At 38.5% G+C, this 19,520-nt stretch overlaps 1 protein-coding gene across 6 annotated transcripts in view; it reads left to right on the forward strand.

Moving 5' to 3' along the window:
- LRP1B (LDL receptor related protein 1B) overlaps positions 1–19,520 on the forward strand; it is a 2,172,167-nt gene that overhangs the window by 1,617,910 nt on the left and 534,737 nt on the right. For all 6 annotated transcript variants that reach the window (XM_073634235.1, XM_073634238.1, XM_073634240.1 and 3 more), the window contains exons 38-41: positions 9,056–9,182; positions 11,457–11,608; positions 11,919–12,043; positions 14,608–14,979. In XM_073634235.1, coding sequence (XP_073490336.1) covers positions 9,056–9,182; positions 11,457–11,608; positions 11,919–12,043; positions 14,608–14,979 — 776 coding nt within the window. The remainder of the gene's footprint in view (positions 1–9,055; positions 9,183–11,456; positions 11,609–11,918; positions 12,044–14,607; positions 14,980–19,520) is intronic.

A 19,520-nucleotide genomic window follows, 5' to 3' on the forward strand; every position in this document is an offset into this window, starting at 1 on the left:
CCACTTCAGCCCCAGAGGATTTTACCCCCTTCCTAACCAGAGCACTTTTTGCGATTCGGCACTGCGTCGCTTTAACTGACAATTGCGCAGTCGTACGACGTTGTACCCAAACAAATTTGATGTCCTTTTTTTCCCACAAATAGAGCTTTCTTTTAGTGGTATTTGATCGCCTCTGCGGTTTTTATTTTTTGCGCTATAAACAAAAAAAGAGTGACAATTTTTAAAAAAACACAATTTTTTTTTACTTTTTGCTATAATAAATATCCCTCAAAAATATATAAAAAAACAATTTTTTTCCTCAGTTTAGGCTGATATGTATTCTACATATTTTTGGTAAAAAAAAATTGCAATAAGTGTATATTGATTGGTTTGCGCAAAATTTATAGCATCTACAAAATAGGGGATAATTTTATGGCATTTTTATTTTTTTTTATTAGTAATGGTGGTGATCTGCAATTTTTATCAGGACTGCGACATTATGGCGGACAGATCGGACACCTTTGACACTATTTTGGGACCATTGTCATTTATACAGCAATCGGTGCTATAAAAATGAATTGATTATTGCGTAAATGATACTGGCAGTGAAGGGGTTAACTACTAGGGGGTGGGGGTTAATTGTGCCCTAGGGAGAGATTCTAACTGTGGGGGGATGGGCTTCAACACACAGCACAAGCCCTTTTGCCTACCAGTGCCATTCTGCCAACGTAAATCGGCGTGCGCTGGTCGGCAAGCGGTTAATTTGTATTCATTTGTTTCATTTAGATGACATGATGCGATAGTTTGGGCCTTTTGTTAATTTTTAAAGCATCCGAAATAACAAAATGACAATAACAAATGATCTGAAATGATTCAAAACCATTTCATTTTTATTTTGCATTACCAATATAAAAAAAAATGCACTACATATGAAATGGAAACATATTGCACTAACTACAGTAAGGTATAAAAGTGAAATTAGATGATGATTCCTACTTATTGTCTTTGGATTGGATGAAGATGAAGCCATCAGAATCTTCAAATCATAACATAACAAATAAATCCAAAATTAATTTTGTTCCATTTGTTATGTTATGATTTGGAGATTCTGATGGATCCACCTCCATCCACCCCAAACAGAGTGTATACAGTGGGGCAAAAAAGTATTTAGTCAGCCACCAATTGTGCAAGTTCTCCCACTTAAAAAGATGAGAGAGGCCTGTAATTGTCATCATAGGTATACCTCAACTATGAGAGACAAAATGTGGAAACAAATCCAGACAATCACCTTGTCTGATTTGGAAAGAATTTATTTGCAAATTATGGTGGAAAATAAGTATTTGGTCGATATCAAAAGTTCATCTCAATACTTTGTTATCCTTTGTTGGCAATGACAGAGGTCAAACATTTTCTGTAAGTCTTCACAAGGTTGTCACACACTGTTGCTGGTATGTTGGTCCATTCCTCCATGCAGATCTCCTCTAGAGCAGTGATGTTTTGGGGCTGTCGCTTGGCAACACGGACTTTCAACTCCCTCCAAAGGTTTTCTATGGGGTTGAGATCTGGAGACTGGCTAGGCCACTCCAGGACCTTGAAATGCTTCTTACGAAGCCACTCCTTCGATGCCCGGGCAGTGTGTTTGGGATCATTGTGATACTGAAAGACCCAGCCACGTTTCATCTTCAATGCCCTTGCTGATGGGAGGAGGTTTGCACTCAAAATTTCACGATACATGGCCCCATTCATTCTTTCATGTACACGGATCAGTGATTCTGTTCCCTTTGCAGAGAAACAGCCCCAAAGCATGATGTTGCCACCCCCATGCTTCACAGTAGGTATGGTGTTCTTTGGTTGTAACTCAGCATTCTCTCTCCTCCAAACACGAGTTTCTACCAAACAATTCTACTTTGGTTTCATCTGACCATATTACATTCTCCCAATCCTCTTCTGGATCATCCAAATTCTCTCTAGCAAACCTCAGATGGGCCCGGACATGTACTGGCTTAAGCAGAGGGACATGTCTGGCACTGCAGGATCTGAACCCCTGGCAGCGTAGTGTGTTACTGATGGTAGCCTTTATCACGTTGGTCCCAGCTCTCTGCAGGTCGTCACTAGGTCCCCCCATGTGGTTCTGGGATTTTTGCTCACCGTTCTTGTGATCATTTTGACCCCACGGGGTGAGATCTTGTGTGGAGTCCCAGATTGAGGGAGATTATCAGTGGTCTTGTATGTCTTCCATTTTCTAATTATTGCTCCCACGGTTGATTTCTTCACACCAAGCTGCTTGCCTATTGCAGATGCAGTCTTCCCAGCTTGGTGCAGGTCTACAATTTTGTTTCTGGTGTCCTTCGACAGCTCTTTGGTCTTCACCATAGTTGAGTTTGGAGTGTGACTGTTTGAGGTTGTGGACAGGTGTCTTTTATACTGATAACAAGTTCAAACAGGTGCCATTAATACAGGTAATGAGTGGAGGACAGAGGAGACTCTTAAAGAAGAAGATACAGGTCTGTGAGAGCCAGAAATCTTGCTTGTTTGTAGGTGACTAAATACTTATTTTCCACCATAATTTGCAAATAAATTCTTTCAAAAATCAGACAATGTGATTGTCTGGGTTTGTTTCCAGATTTTGTCTCTCATAGTTGAGGTATACCTATGATGACAATTACAGGCCTCTCTCATCTTTTTAAGTGGGAGAACTTGCACAATTGGTGGCTGACTAAATACTTTTTTGCCTCACTGTAAGTAATCTCCCAAAATAACAAATTAACATGTTAAAACAAATATAGCCAATCTTCTGAAACAACTTTTGAAAATACAAATCAATTTGAAACAATGAATATACGAAACAAATCCAAATGAGACGATTCTGAATATACAAAACAAATTCCGTAAATAAATAATTTTATGATAACCAATATGTTAAAACAAAATGAATAACTAAATAAATAACCGCTTGCTGACTGCCTCACGCAGATATACTGCGGCAGAAGGGCTCGTACAGGCAAAATCACGTACCTGTACCTTGCCCTTTAAGAGGCGGCCAGTGGGCGTGCGTGCACCAAACTCCGTGGGTCGGGTCGCAGGTCCCGCGGACTCGATCGCCGTGGGGATACCCACGATCGCCTCACGGGGAGGAAGAACGGGGAGATGCTGATGTAAACAGCATCTCCCCGTTCTGCCTAGTGACAGTGTCACTCGATCTCTGCTACCTGTCATCGGAGCAAAGATCAGGGACGTCACACACAGCCCATCCCCCTGACAGTTAGTAATCACTCCCTAGTACTGATTTAGCCCCTCCCCGCCCCCTAGTGGTTAACCCCTTCACTGCAAGTGTCATTTACACAGGAATCAGTGCATTTTTATAGCACTGATTGCTGTATAAATGACAATGGTCCCAAAAATGTGTCAAAAATGTCCGATGTGTCCGCCATAATGTCGCAGCCATGATAAAAATCGCTGATCGCCACCATTAAAATAAAAAAAAAATATTAATAAAAATTATGCCATAAAACTATCCCCTATTTTGTAAACGCTATAACTTTTGGCAAACCGATCAATAATCGCTTATTGCAATTTTTTTTTACCAAAAATATGTAGAAGAATACGTATCGGCCTAAACTGAGGAAAAAAATAGTTTTTTTTATATATTTTTGGGGGATATTTATTATAGCAAAAAGTAAAAAATAATGTGTTTTTTTCAAAATTGTCGCTCTATTTTTGTTTATAGCGCAAAAAATAAAAACCGCAGAGGCGATCAAATACCACCAAGAGAAAGCTCTATTTGTGGGAAAAAAAGGACGTCAATTTTGTTTGGGAGCCACGTGGCACGACCGCGCAATTGTCAATTAAAGCGACGCAGTGCCGAATCGCAAAAAGTGCTCTGGTCAGGAAGGGGGTAAATTCTTCCAGGGCTGAAGTGGTTAACAAATGAAACAGAAATGAAAAGTTTCTGTTATTTACATCTCTGCAGTACAGGGGGGGGGACCAGACATCCAACACACCCTGAAGAGTTTTAGAATATAAAGAGACTGTTGCTCTGCAGGAGACCAAAGTTAGGAACAACAGGTGGTGGGACAGATGTGTATAAAGCCTCCTCTTCTTCTGTTCCTGGTTTTAAAAATGTTTTACCCAAGGAACAGAGTCACATTGCTGTGAATAAACTGATATCTGATTGGCTTTGACAGCTTACTGCACTTCTAACATTATCACTGCATTTTGCTCTGCTTTATTGGAAAAGTCTGTCTAACCTCAAATATAATATTTAATTATGTATTCGGTGTGAGCATGCTAGCCATTTTTCATGATGTCTTCTGTTCAAGCTGAGCCTAAGTGAGTCCTCAACCAACTGCTTGTCTCGTTTGTCATTTAATTTCTTTTTTCTGCTTTTCACTTTTCCATTATATTCTGGCTCATTAGTGTGTGAGAAACCAAATACAGGGATTCGTTTTTCCCATTCTGTCAGACTTTTAATTGCAAAGCTGTCATAAGTGAAAGACACATAGTGCTTTTCTTAACTTCTCCTTTAACCGCTTGCCGACCGCCGCACACAGATGTAAGTCGGCAGAATGGCACAGGCAGGCAAAATAGGCGTACAGGTACGTCCCCCAAAATTTGACGCCTTTTGTGAGCATGTGCGCCGCCGGTGGTGAGAATGCACGCCCGCCGCACACCGTTCTCTGGCGGCCCATGATTGCAGTGTGGAGATGTAGAACGGGGAGAAGTCTATGTAAACAAGGCATTTGCCCGTTCTGCCTTGTGTAATGACAGAGATCTACTGCTCCCTGTCATCGGGAGCAGTTTTCGCTGTCATGTCCTAGGTAGCCCCTTCCCCACCACAGTTAGAATCACTCCCTAGGACACACTTAACCCCTTAATCGCCCCCTAGTGGTTAACCCCTTCTCTGCCAGTGTCATTTACACAGTAATCAGTGCATTTTTATAGCACTGATCGCTGTATAAATGACAATGGTCCCAAAATAGTGTCAAAAGTGTTCGATGTGTCCGCCAAAAAATGTTGCAGTCACGATAAAAATCGCAGATCGCCGCCATTACTAATAAAAAAAAAAAATTATAATAAAAATGCCATAAAACTATCCCCTATTTTGTAGACACTATAACTTTTGCGCAAACCAATCAATATACGCTTATTGCTATTTTTTTTACCAAAAATATGTAGAAGAATATATATCGGCCTAAACTGAGGAAAACATTTGAATTTTTATATATTTTTGGGGGGTATTTATTATAGCAAAAAGTAAAAAATATTGCTTTTTTTTTTTTCAAAATTGTCGCTCTTTTTTTGTTTATAGCGCAAAAGATAAAAAATGCAGAGGCGATCAAATACCACCAAAAGAAAGCTCTATTTGTGGGAAAAAAAGGACGTCAAATTTGTTTGGGTACAACATCGCACGACTGCGCCATTGTCAGTTAAAGCGACACAGTGCCGAATCGCAAAAAATGTCCCAGTCATTCAGCAGCCAAATCTTCCGGGGCTGAAGTGGTTTAAAAAAAAAAAAGTATTTGCCTGGCTGTCTCTGGCTTCAATATTGAGTTACTGACCTGGCACAAGCTTTCAGATAAGGGCTTCAACCTTTTCTTTGATACTACTGATCTACAGTGTGTACTTGCTTCTGGATATATATATATATATATATATATATATATATATATATATATATATATATATATATATATATATATATATCTATCTATCTATCTATCTACATATATATATATATAGATAGATAGATATATAGATATATATATATATAGGGCTAGCAGGATCTTCACAACAAAGGATTTCCATGATCACCTTGGGTAGTAATAGATATGGGTAAATCTAGATTTGAAGTGCCATACCAAAAAATCCAACTCCAGATAAAAGTTTATTTTTTTCAAAAACAGATTGTTTATAAACCTAGCATGTTTTGGGGGCTGTAGCTTCACCCTTTTCACCGGGCCTGGATTAGAGCAAAAAGTATATAAAGAAAGATTAACAAATTCTCTATATACTGTACATCATTGTCATTCATCTAAAAGCTGAGGAACGAGTTTACATGTCGGTGAGTGCATGATAGCAATAAAAAGATAATATACTTAAAATAACATTGATAACAACATAAGAGAAATAGAAATTCTAGTAATCATACTCAAAATATTATGGATAAAAATTTAATTTCATACTTTTTTGTGATCAATTTTATTGTTATCCACATTATTCAGTGTATTTTGTATATTTTTCTTTGTCTATTTTTGTTATTGTATTATAGTCCTGGTGGAGGGGGTGAAGTTACAGCCCCCAAAATACACTGGTCTAAAAAACAATCTGTGTTTGGAATAAGCTTCTATCTGGACTTGAATATCATGTTGTGGTGCTTTATTTCTGGATTCACTCATCAGAAAGTATTAGGGGAGTGGGGTTAGCATAACAGCTGGGCAACTGGTATTTTTGAAATATTAGTCAGTAATGGCAGTCCCATATAGCAAGCACTACCTCTGGACCACACTATGGGGTTGATTTACTAAAATTGGAGAGTTCAAAATTTGGTGCAGCTATGCATAGAAACCAATCAACTTTCAGGTTATTTGTCAAAGCTTAATTGAACAAGTTGAATTTAAAAGCTGATTGGCTACCATGCACCAGATTTTGCACTCTTCAGTATTAGTCAATCAACCCCTATGCAGCTGTTATATTATTGTATTTCATCCTGTCTTAATTTATTTGTGATAGCTACAGATTTAACCACTACAGCCCCAGAAGATTTTACCCCCTTAATGACCAGGCCATTTTTTGCGATACAGCACTGCTCTACTTTACCTGACAATTGCGCAGTCGTGCAACGCTGTAGCCAAATAAAATTGATGTCCTTTTTTCCCACAAATAGAGCTTTCAATTGGTGGTATTTGATCGCCTGTGCGCTTTTTTTTTTTTTTTTTTTGCGCTATAAACAAAAAAAGACAGACAATTAAAAAAAAAAACTATATTTTTTAACTTTCTGCTATGCTAAAAAAATATAAAAAACAAATTTCTTCATCAATTTAGTTCAATATGTATTCTGCTACATATTTTTGGAAAAAAAAATCCCAATTAGCGTATATTTATTGGTTTGCACAAAAGTTTTCACGTCTACAAACTATGGGATATTTTTATGGCATTTTTATCTTTTTAATTTTTTTTACTAGTAATGACAGTGATCAGCGATTTTTAGCAGGACTGCGACATTGCGGCGGACAGATCAGACACCTAACTGACACTTTTGACACTTTTGTGGGGGCCAGTGACACTGATACAGTGATCAGTGCTAAAAATATGCATTGTTACGGTACTAATGGCACTGGCAAGGAAGGGGTTAACATCAGGGGTGATCAAAGGGTTAAGTGTGTCCCTAGGAGGTGCTTGCTTACTGTGTGGGGGATGAACTCATTGGCTGAACAGAGAGACCCGTGTTCCTGCCTAGCAGGAACACAAGATCTCTCTGTTCATACCTGACAGGCCTGCAATCTGCCTTGTTTACATTGGCAGACTGTCTTCTTGTCTCTGGGGAGAGCTATCACGGGTGGCCGGCAGATATCGCGTCCGCCGGACTCGCTTACTGGCTCCCCCTGTGGCCAATCAGCGCGTGCGCCCCCACTGGCTATTGCACAGAATGACGTACTGGTACATAATTTCGCGCAATAGAACCGACTTGCCACAGTATTTGCGGCCGGTCAGCAAGTGGTTAAAAAACACACAAATAAAAATTTCCATATGTACATATTGCAGATGCAGCCCACAACTGTATATAAACCTTTTTTATAGTTCTGAATAATTTAAGGAAAGGGTTTTTATTTCTGTTTGTGTCCTTGCTGGAGAGATACACAAAGGGATTGATTTACGAAAACTGAAAAGAGCAAAAATTGGTGTAGCTATGTATCTAACTTCAGTTTGTTCAATTAAGCTTTGAAAAAAAATCCTGGAAGCTGATTGGTTTCTTTGCAGCGCTGCACTGTATTTTGCACTCTTTTTTTTTTTAGTAAATGAACCCACACTCTTTTTGTCCTAGTAACCATTGTCACTAAGATTAAAAGTAATAGAAAATCCAAAATTGTGAGATGTCAACAGAACACGAAAAGAGGGGAAAACTTTCAATGGGGTCACTTTTTGCGGTGACAATGCTCTTCCTTATGTGCAGTACTTTATCTACAGGATAGGATGTTAAGGGGGATCTTTCATGGGACAAAAGCCCTTCTCTATTCTATCTACAACTGAAAAAAAAAAAAAAGATTTTGGCTTTACTTATAAATTAATGCTGGGCTATTGCCAAGATATTGCTCATTAAATGCTATAAAGCATATGTGGCATGGAATGTGAGGACAGTTCGGAAAGATGGGGTCTTTTCATCAACAAATAGTACAGCCGACTTCTAAGGGTCTAAATAACTATAACAGGGAACCAAACTCTCCATCAGTTGCTTAGTTAAGTCCATGTAAGCCACCGTTCAAAATTCTACTAAATTGGACATTTTTACTCAATCCTTCATTGTTGTCTGCACTGAAGCCTAACCAGTTCCAGACAATTTTCTTTTTTCTTCTTTTTTATTTGCATACAGTAGGCAAGAGTTAGACTTTTTTTTTTTGGTTTATTATTTCTACTAGTGATCCTATCAGTGAGATCTTCTCTGAGTTTTTGTCCCTCCAGGACAAGAAAAGAGAGGGGCATTTGTCACCAGGAAAGGCACAGACAGCAAAAACATCATCACAAATTCTAACCCTTCATCAAACTACAGAAAACGTGTTTTTTCGTCTGTTTCTTCATTAGAAAGGGAAAGCATTTCAAAGAGGGACACAAATGAAAATAAAACCTGAAAGAGGCACTAGACATTTCATGTTGTAAAAAACATAAAACAAATAAAGAAATAAATGTTTTGGGTAGAGCTGGGATTTAAAGCCGTTTCTCATAACATTTGTATGCTCATACGTTTATGAGTTTGAATGCCCATGTGTTTGTTGGTAGATCAGGATGGTGGTCTTTGGAAAGTCGTACTTTTTTCTGATGCCTAAAACTCGTTAGTACATTTGTCACATTTTCCTGGTTGCAGCTATCTTTTCTGGACTGAGTGGGGGCAAACCCCATGCATAAGTAGAGCCCGACTGGATGGATCAGAAAGGACAATACTTGTCAACACAGGAATTGCTTGGCCAAATGGAATCTCGGTGGACTATGAGGTTTGTCTCTTTTTAATTAATAGAAAGTTCTTTTTCCAGGCAGTTCACAATCACACCTTTACGTGCTTCATTCCTTCTGTGGTATATGGTTGCTTTACCAAGAAGATTACAACACCCATTCATTAATTTTGATCCCTCACTGCATCTTTCAATTTCAATTTTACATTTTTAATAATAACAATCAAATCAGCCTACCATTATCACGTATAATTCTATCATAGTTTCAGTGGCAACTGTTAAAGGTAGGTTGTTTGGATTAATCAATTTCTTCAACTAAAAGTTGTTGAAACTGCCTAAAGATAGCCATATGTATGACCTGCATAAGGCTATACTTTTTTCTCCCAGGAGCCCCTGATTTGCTTACTTGAATGACCTAACTCTGCCATGGTTTCTATGAATTGGCCCATCACAGGCCATGTAGGATACTACAAGAGTTGCAAAAAGGCAAACCGGTGATATAACTAATTTGGGCTGAATTACTATAAGCTTAAAATCTTTACTCAATAAATCGTACCAGTTTTCACACTAAAATTCACATGCAGATGAAACAAATAAACAGAAATGTGATTTTCATGTGATTGGAACATTGGAGTGAATATTCTTTGAATCTATTAAGTGAAGAATCTCAACTCTTTTAGTAAATTAGCCACAACATGTCAGTCATCTACTTCTAAAAGTTATCTTTTGTTTTTGGTGATTGAGGTGTATGGTCCAAAATTCCATCTGGAATAGCTTTTATTTAATGTGTTATTCAATTGATGCACTCCTAGAATGTAATTTATCTGAAACTGACTGGTAAAATCAACCTATACAACAGTGAAAATCGAAAGCCCTGCCTAAGAGCAAATGTAACAAGATGCCTAGTAAATCATTTGTACCCAGAATCAATGCTTGTCTTTGATTTAGTTTCGCTTTGTTAGTGGGTCTGGACTTTCCCTGACTTCATGGCTATGTCCTGCCAATTGCCTTTCTTATGTCCAATAAGACTAATAAAATAAAAAATATTCAGCGCTTAGTGCTAAAAAGGGTGAGTTCAGAGCTGGACCATTAATCATCCGAATACCAGATGTCAAACTTTCAATATATACAAATAATAGGTGTGCATCACCACAGAATGAATCAATAACAACAATGCATATAATATGTGTAATATAACAAAAGTCCAATGGTGAAATGTTTTCTTATCAGACAATAGGTTGATAGTGTCGCTTTAAATTAGAATGCGCACCATCCACCGTAGAAGTGACTCAATCTTGAATAAGGATGGATAAAAACCTGGTGCCCAACACCTCAAATAAAATGGCCTCTTACCAAAATGAGTGGAAACAAACTATGTCCCTCACTAACCTGTGAGGCCGCTGGATATGCTGTATAAACTGTATGTAGATGTAGCTACATACAGCATACCGCACTGTTGTCTGGGTGTGACCCGAGACTTCCTGTCTCATACCCGGAACACAGAAGAGTCTACCACAGTGGCGCTATTCTGTTTAGAGTAACTAATGTATTATATCAATGAATATAAAGCTACTTCTGAATGCTTGAGTCAGAGGTTGTGACATCATCAGCCCGCCTTTCTGACTTTCTGCCAATCAGAGGAAGCTTTGCATTCATTGATAGAATACACCGCTAGCTCTAAACTGCTGAGCGCCGCTGCGGTAGACTCTTCTTTGTTTATACAGCACATCCAGCGGTCTTACATGTTAGAGAGGGACAAAGTTCGTTTGGGCCAACTTGACCCAAACCATCTATGTAAAGTGTGTGGAAAGATGGAGTTTTTCTTTAACTGAACAAGCTGAAGTTAAAAACTGATTAGCCTCCATGCAGAGCTGCACCACATTTTAAACTTTCCAGTTTTAGTAAATCAACCCCTATGATGTCAAAGAAAATTAATTAAATTGAGCTGATATAAGCAGAAACAATACAATGTGCCAAATTTTAGCACCAAAAAAACAGACACTAATAGTTGTGTGCCAAAATTAACAGATCCTCTCTTCCCGTTTTTGTAGCAAATGCATCTAATCACTTTCTACCTGATTTAAACTTTTAACTTCTTGTCAGGGCATAGTAGAAATGAATTTTGTAAAAAAGCATTACTGGTTGAATATACCAACATTTTTTAACATACCGGTAACCGTATTCAGTTTGTTTGGAGTATCTCTTTAAAATTTTTTATGGCCACACACCTTCCCTTCACCTTTCCATTATTCTCTTAATAAAGAACTCCTGCAAATAAAAGAGATTGTTGAAGTTTACTCTGAAATTGATCTTTAGGAAAACAAATTGTACTGGTGCGATGCCCGCACGGACAAGATAGAAAGGATCGACCTTGAGAGTGGCCGGAATCGAGAGATTGTGCTGTCAGGGAGCAATGTGGATATGTTTTCCGTTGTCGTCTTCGGGGCTTACATCTACTGGTCTGACAGGTAATTTATTTTTCCATAAGTATTTCAGTCGGAAAATGTGATTTCTGTGCCAGCTGCTTCACCCTTGTAGGATTAGCCATTCCTTAGCAAGGTCACAGTAAGGCTCTCGTGGAGCGCGGCAATTTCCCCAAGATGAAAAATAAAAAGGTACTTTCGATATTCAAAGCCAAAGCATATCAATGTCATGGGCAGAAGTAGGCTTCCTATACCGTCTTTGAGATCAGTTATCTGTTGCATTTTAACGACGTGCTTGAGTTTAGTTATCCCAGGATTGCTGATCTGTGATTTTTCATTTTCTCATTTTTGGCAGAGCACACTCCAATGGCTCTATCAGAAGGGGCCCCAAGAACGACGCTACGGATGCTGTAACCATGAGGACAGGACTTGGGATTAATCTAAAGGATGTGAAAGTCTTTAACCGAGCCAGAGAGAAAGGTCTGACGCTTTGTATTGTCTGTTCTACCACTATTGCTGTCAGATGTGTGGATTTCTATTTTGTTTTGTTTTTGCTGTTCTTGAGCAACCCTACAAGGCCTTGTCATTGTACTTGCGCTCGGTTGTTTTAAAACATCATGTGATAGCAGTAGTTAAAGCCTAATGCCGCGTACACACGGTCGGACTTTCCGGCATACTCGGTCCGGCGGACCAGAGTCCGCCGGACAATCCAACCGCGTGTAGGCTCCGGCGGACTTTTTTTTCCCAAAAGTCCGCCGTACCTAGATTTAAAGCATGCTTTAAATCTTAGTCCACCAGACTCAGTTTCTGACTGAAAGCCCGTTCGTCTGCATGCGTCTGTATGCTGGTCCGACGGACCAGATACGACGCAAGGGCAGAGTACTGCATCTCGCGCTCGCTGCAATAGGAAAAACAAATATTCCTATTGCGGCGAGTGCAGGGTATCCCAGGCCCTTAGGTCTGGCATGGGTCTTAAGGGGAACCCCCTACGCCGAAAAATCAGCGTGGGGTCCCCCCCAAAATTCATACCAGACCCCGATCTGAGCACGCAGCCCGGCCGGTCAGGAAAGGGGGTGGGGACGAGCGAGCGCCCCCCCCCTCCTGAACCGTACCAGGCCGCATGCCCTCAACATGGGTGGTGTGTGCTTTGGGGGAGGGGGGCGCCCTGCAGACCTAAGGGCCTGGTATGCCCCACGATGGGGCTCGCAAGGTGTCAATCTCGCCGATAAAAGCGGCAAAATTCACTTCCTTTTCTAGTCCCGTCGTACCGAGTCACGTTCAAAATGAACGGACTTGTCCGTGTGTGGGCAAGTCTGTTCATTCTGAAAGTCCGCCATAACTCCGGCGAAAGTCCGTCGGAAAGATGGGCGGACCTAGCCTGCCGGAAAGTCCGGTCATGTGTAGGCAAGTCCGTCCGTTCAAAAAGTCCGGCGGTAGTCCGCCGGAAAGTCCGGCGGGAAGAACGTCGGACCAAGTATGCCAGAAAGTCCGGTCGTGTGTACGCGGCATAAGTGTACCTGAAATTAAAATAATGAAAATTAGCACAAGGACATAACTTGCAGTCAGTAGGATATGTCCTTTATGCTGATTCCTCTTCTTTAGTAGAAATCTTCCTCTGTCCCTACCCCCTCACCGCAGTTGAGGGTTAATATAACTAAAATGCTGTCATAGGCTCTCATAAAGAGAGCTTGACTAGGCTTGCCCTTTCCACCTAGCTGCGCTCTTTGACAGCCCTTAGTTCTAATAGCCCCTACTGCATTGGAATACTACAGCAGCAGGAGTTTCGGGGAGTGAGGAGAATTTTAACTAAAAGAAGATGAATTAGCACAAGGGAAGCATCCTACTGACTGTAAGTTATGTCCCTTGTGCTGATTTTCCTGTTTTCAATTTTAGCTACACAGACTTTAAATGAGTAAACAATATTTTACATGTTTTATTTTTAATAGCCGCAAGAACAGAAAAAAAAAACATTTGAAGGAACAATCTGTTATTGCAAGTTTACGTAAACTCTAACCTTCTCTACCCTCTCTTATTTGTTCCCTTTTGGTCTGTTAAATACAACAGATCATCTAGGCTCTGTGTTTTTCAGATACTGTAGAAAATTATTCAAAATGGCCACGCCAAATTTAATATGACAATGTTATCTTTGCCTGGACAGGTCATGAGGATGACAAAAACATGTCACTTTAATTATACAACTGCCACACGTCCACAGACAGCTAAATAGCCATAGGAAATATATATATGGGAGCTGTTTTATTCTCTAAAGGATTTGTATTTCTGTCTTCTCAGTCCTGTCCTTTCAGTCCTGAAATTTTCACAGCCTTTACAGCACAACACTGTCTGGCACGGCAGGAGACCTGATTTTTCTCTACTGCAATTCAATTACACTAACAGGTCCTGACCCCACCCCCAGCCTGTGATTAGAAAGGGAAAGGAGAAGCAGATGACTTGATAGGCTCATCTCTCTGTTACTGTGCTCTCTCTCCCTATCAGCCTGCTCCTTGTGCCACTTTTCCCTCCCTCAGTCTGAGTTCTGCTCTATAGGAGCTACAAGAGGCTGATACCAAATCAAATTCAGATATTAAAAAATACCAATCTGCATTTATTTGTGTCTTCTTTTCCATAGTATTTTATTGAGGAAAATTCAGAAATAAATTAACAAGTATAACAGTAGGTATATGGGCCCAATGGCTTAAGGATATACAAAGGTTCTGTTTATTTGTGTCTTTTATATCTGCCTATTGTTCAGCTTTAGGGAGGAAGACTGAAAATGAAGGTATCATGCACATCTGTAACAAATGTGCATAAAAAATAGTTTATCATAATTCCTTATTTTGAAGTAACTTTTAAACCTACAGGATTATAAATTTGTATATAAAAAAAGCACTTTTTCTGGCACTCAGAGATATTATTCAGTTAAATCTAAACCCTGAAAGGGATAATCCTCGGGAGACTTAATAAAAGAGCCCTGTAAAGTTAGTCAATGAACTACGACAGCCACTAAATGCCTGAATAAATTGTTTTATTTTCTTTCTTGGCAGGGACCAACATCTGTGCTAAGAACAATGGCGGATGTCAACAACTTTGCTTGTACCGAGGGAATTTGCAAAGGACGTGTGCCTGCGCTCATGGATTTCTGGCCAAAAATGGGATTACTTGTCTGAAACAAGAGGGCTATTTGCTGTACTCGGGGAGAACGGTTTTAAAGAGCATTCACCTTTCTGACGAAAACAACCTCAATTCACCTGTACAGCCGTACGAAAATACAGAGTATTTTAAAAATATCATTTCCTTGGCCTTTGACTACAAATTTAATGAGAGAGGTACCAACCGTATCTTCTACGGCGACGCCCATTATGGAAACATACAAATGATCAACGACGACTGGACAAGTAGAAAAGTCATTGTTGAAAGTAAGTATCTGGTTGGGTCCCTATCTCTGCAATAAGCACACTTCCAGTGTATTAGGAAAATTTTTGTTTTTCTAAGGGTGTCCAGAAAATATTGAATAACAGCTCAGGTGCGACGTTTATAGATTTTTGTTTTTTTTTAACTATTTTTTGGAGTTAACAAAGCACAAAGTTAGAACTGTAACAGAATCAGGTAAGATCACAATTAAACAAATAATACAGAGGTCATTGTATCTAAGATTGGAGTCTATACATTTTATCTTTGATTATAGAATTTGTTCGTAGCCTCCCTGGCGGTATGATTATGTCCAAAGCAGTACAATTGTTTTGCATAGAAATTTGGCGTTTTATATTGTAGGCCTATAATTCTTAGCAATAACATACTTAAATCTGTCCAAACAAGAATCTAATAGACATCCCGGGTATGATAACGTTTGAAACACAAAATCATAGATTTTAATATAATAAATAACTATAAATAATTATAAAAAATAATAATAAAATTACTTTCCTCACGATTCCCTATCGCTTAATTCTGCTAGTGTTCTAATTTACTATCGCTGTTTATTAGCTGGTCTAAAACCACTTTTGACATAAAGGGACACTTTTTGGTTGCTGTGGACAATCTCAAGTTTCCAGGCAGAAAGAACAGTACTGTATATATAATGTAAAACTGCATGCAGGAAAAAGGTTTGTGAAATAAAGCACTATTGGAAAAGCACTAGGGACAAAGGGGTTGTGAAATAATTTCATACAGTAAGATTACACTGTACTGTATGTATTATGAATGTTCAATTTTTTTAAATTTGCCTCCAGGCTCCGCCCCCGTGCGTTGCGACGCTCACAGGGAATGGAGCCTGGCACACAGAGGCATCGGGCGGAGGACAGAGCCCACGGACACAGCGGGGGGACATTGGAGGATCCTGGGGACAAGATAAGTACGCTGCACCAGGATCCTGCAATGAAATCCCGAGTGTGGCTTGGTACTGAAATTTAACCCCGAGCCACACTTGGGAAAACCATCAGGGAGGTTAATTGCTTGGAGCCAGGTTAAGTAGCATTTTGATAGTAGCTAAATTTAGTATCACAGGCTATTGACAATCATTTTTTTCTGCACTCCCTAAAGTGTTTAAGAAGGTAGTCTGGGCTGCTACTGGGTCTAAGGGAGGGAAGGGGTCCCATTATGGAGGTTTGATGTTTCCATTTCATAGGAGCTGGCTTCAGATGCACAGGAATATGCTTTTGGATCATGCCATTGGTAGACCCAGATTCTCTTTGCATTTCCCCATCTGTGAGTAGATGCATTACATATATTGTAAAACCCCTACATACTTCTCTGGTTTGCTGTGAATGAGGTGCCTGGCCTCAAGAGTCCATCCTCGCTCTACATCCACCTCAATGATCCAAGTATGACCACAGACCTATGACATCACTCTATTGATGTTTATTCCGCCAGACTGGCTTACTAATAGTCCCCGCCTGTGGCTATGTCCCTCTGATGTGTTTTTCTCCTATTGAACTAGAGATATGTGGCTACAGTCGGGGACTATCAGTAAGCCAGTAATAAAAATCAATAGAGTGACATGATCAGTGTGCGGCCTTTCTTGGGTGATTACTTCAGAGGTTCTGGTCATCATGGCCAGCACTCTAATATCAAACCGGTATGCTTAACACAATAATCCTGAGACTGAAAAACCCCAGTGTGTCTTTTAATCTAAAAAGCGATATAGATAATATTTGAGGTTTGTAATTCAGAAAAAAAAAATCTATGCACGGTTTGAATAAGTTTGTATTAAGCTTATGGAGTTACTGTGCATAGGAGCACTAACAATTATGTTATAATATCAGATGAGAATATACAATTTTTAATGTCTCAGCGCTTCATGAATTGGGGTGGTAAAAGAGCTGGGAGGCATGCTTGTCCTTGATTTATATATATCCTATGTTACGATCAGTTACACTATTATACCAATTGACATGGTCAGGTGTCACAGGAAAACGTCCCTGGGGGGACCATCAAAATTTTGCTCTATCATAGATTGTAGTTATGCCCCCCCCCTTGAGTATTCAGGAGTAGTTTTAATAGCTCCGTCCAAGAATGTTATATTTATCCAGTGTGCCTTGATGCAGCAGTGTGGCTTCACATCTACAACATATTTTTAAATCTATGTAACAAAAACCTCTAATTGTTTAAATCTTGAAATAGTTGAATTAATTGTTATGTTGGCTAGCTGGATTGTATGTTAGGGGGTTTTTGTACTGCTTAATGATACCCAAAATGCTAAAATAGTACATTTTGGATTGAGCAAAGGCTGTGCAATTGCTTTATGCTACCTTTCACATAAATAAAATAAATAAATAAATAAATAAATAAATAAATAAATATAAATATATATATATATATATATATATATATATATGTATATATATATATATATATATATATATATATATGTATGTATATATACATTATATTACCAAAAGTATTGGGACACCGGCCTTTACATCCACATGAACTTTAATGGCATCCCAGTCTTAGGGATTAGGGATGCCATTAGGGTCGTAGGGTTCAATATTGGGTTGGCCCACCCTTTGCAGCTATAACAGCTTCAACTCTTCTGGGAAGGCCGTCCACAAGGTTTAGGAGTGTAGAAAAAGTATAAGAGAGAGTGTCACTCTCTCATGAGGTGATGGGAGTTTAACGGATATGTTTATCTGTCACTGAGGTAAGCACAACCACAAGGGTATTGATAAAATATAGATTTATTACAAAATATACATAATATAAAATGTATGCGTTAATAACATTCAGTCATATACACATTTGACCACTATTGATACTCAGTCCAGAGAGCTTGAACAAATGTTTGAATATATGGATAACCAATGCGCTTTGAAGACTGATTCTCTGCTTCTTCTGGGTATCTCAACATCCATCAATATCAATGTCCAAGTTACAAAAATGTATGACATTAGTATCAATATCAAGTAGATTCATTTACAATATCTGCAATATTTATACAGTTAGTATGGGTGCTCACCGCAACTTTTTGGTACTGACAATAGAACGTCCGCAACATCAGAGAGAGCAGAATGTCAGATGTCAGAATCACCAACTTGATCTGATGGATGTCGGACCGTATACAAGGCACAATTGTTTGGACCAATAATAATGTAAAAATACCAAGCATATGTGTTCAGATGCATAACCCTCTACATCACCACATATGCGAGGAACAACTATAACAATAGTATTAGAAATATGTTAGCAAAATGGCATATATCGATATAGAGGGACATGCAACCATATGGCTTAAGCCCCAAATAAATTAACGTGCATGGCACATGGAGTCATATCAAGTCATATCTGGAGTATCAATTGTGGTCAAATGTGTATATGATCGAATGTTACTAATGCATACATTTTATATTTTGTATATTTCGTAATAAATCTATATTTCATCAGTACCCTTGTGGTTGTGATTACCTCAGTGACAGATAAACATAAAATCCCATCACCCCATGAGAGAGGGACACTCTCTCTTATCCTTTTTCTACTGATCTAACAGGGATGTGGATATGACTTTCTGTCCCTAGAATCTGTCCAACAAACTCCCTTTTATACAAGGTTTAGGAGTGTGTCTATGGGAATGTTTAACTGTTCGTCCAGAAGCACATTTGTGAGGTCAGGGATTGATGTTGGATGAGAAGGCCTGGCAATATTGAACCATGCGAACTAAGACTGGGATGCCATTAAAGTTCATGTGCATGTAAAGGCAGGCATCCCAATATCCCAATACTTTTGATAATACAGTGTGTGAATATATATATATATATATATATATATATATATATATATATATATATATATATATATATATATATATATATATATATATATATTGTATATTGTATGTGGCAAAGCATGTGATTTTTACCAAAGTATACCTATAGGAAAAAATTGAAGCAACCCTTCCCTTAAAATATAATGTATATGTGTATATATACACATGTGTATATCGATAGATAGATAGATAGATAGATAGATAGATAGATAGATAGATAGATAGATAGATAGATAGATAGATAGATAGATAGATAGATAGATAGATAGATAGATAGATAGATAGATCGATCGATCTGTCTATCTATCTATCTATCTATCTATCTATCTATCTATCTATCTATCTATCTATCTATCTAGATATAGATATATATCTAGATATATCTAGATATATATCTAGATATATCTAGATATATATATATAGATAGATCTCTCTCTCTCTCTCTATATATATATATATATATTTTTTTTTTTTTTTTCCTTTGTGCATTTTTAGATTTTTTTTTTTTTTTTAATGTGTATGTATTTATAATATATAGTTTGTTTGCTTGTGGATGAACTGGAAATCAGTCTTTTCTTCTTATATACTTGATATGTTGTAATAATCTCATGACTCGCATTAATATCAAACAGAGGGACTTGTTATGATCTGTGTCTTTGAGATGCTCATCGACTTGTTGAGACATGGATTATGTACTCA

The sequence above is a fragment of the Aquarana catesbeiana genome, linkage group LG06, assembly GCF_042186555.1.
Source record: "Aquarana catesbeiana isolate 2022-GZ linkage group LG06, ASM4218655v1, whole genome shotgun sequence".
Taxonomy (NCBI): Eukaryota; Metazoa; Chordata; class Amphibia; order Anura; family Ranidae; genus Aquarana; species Aquarana catesbeiana.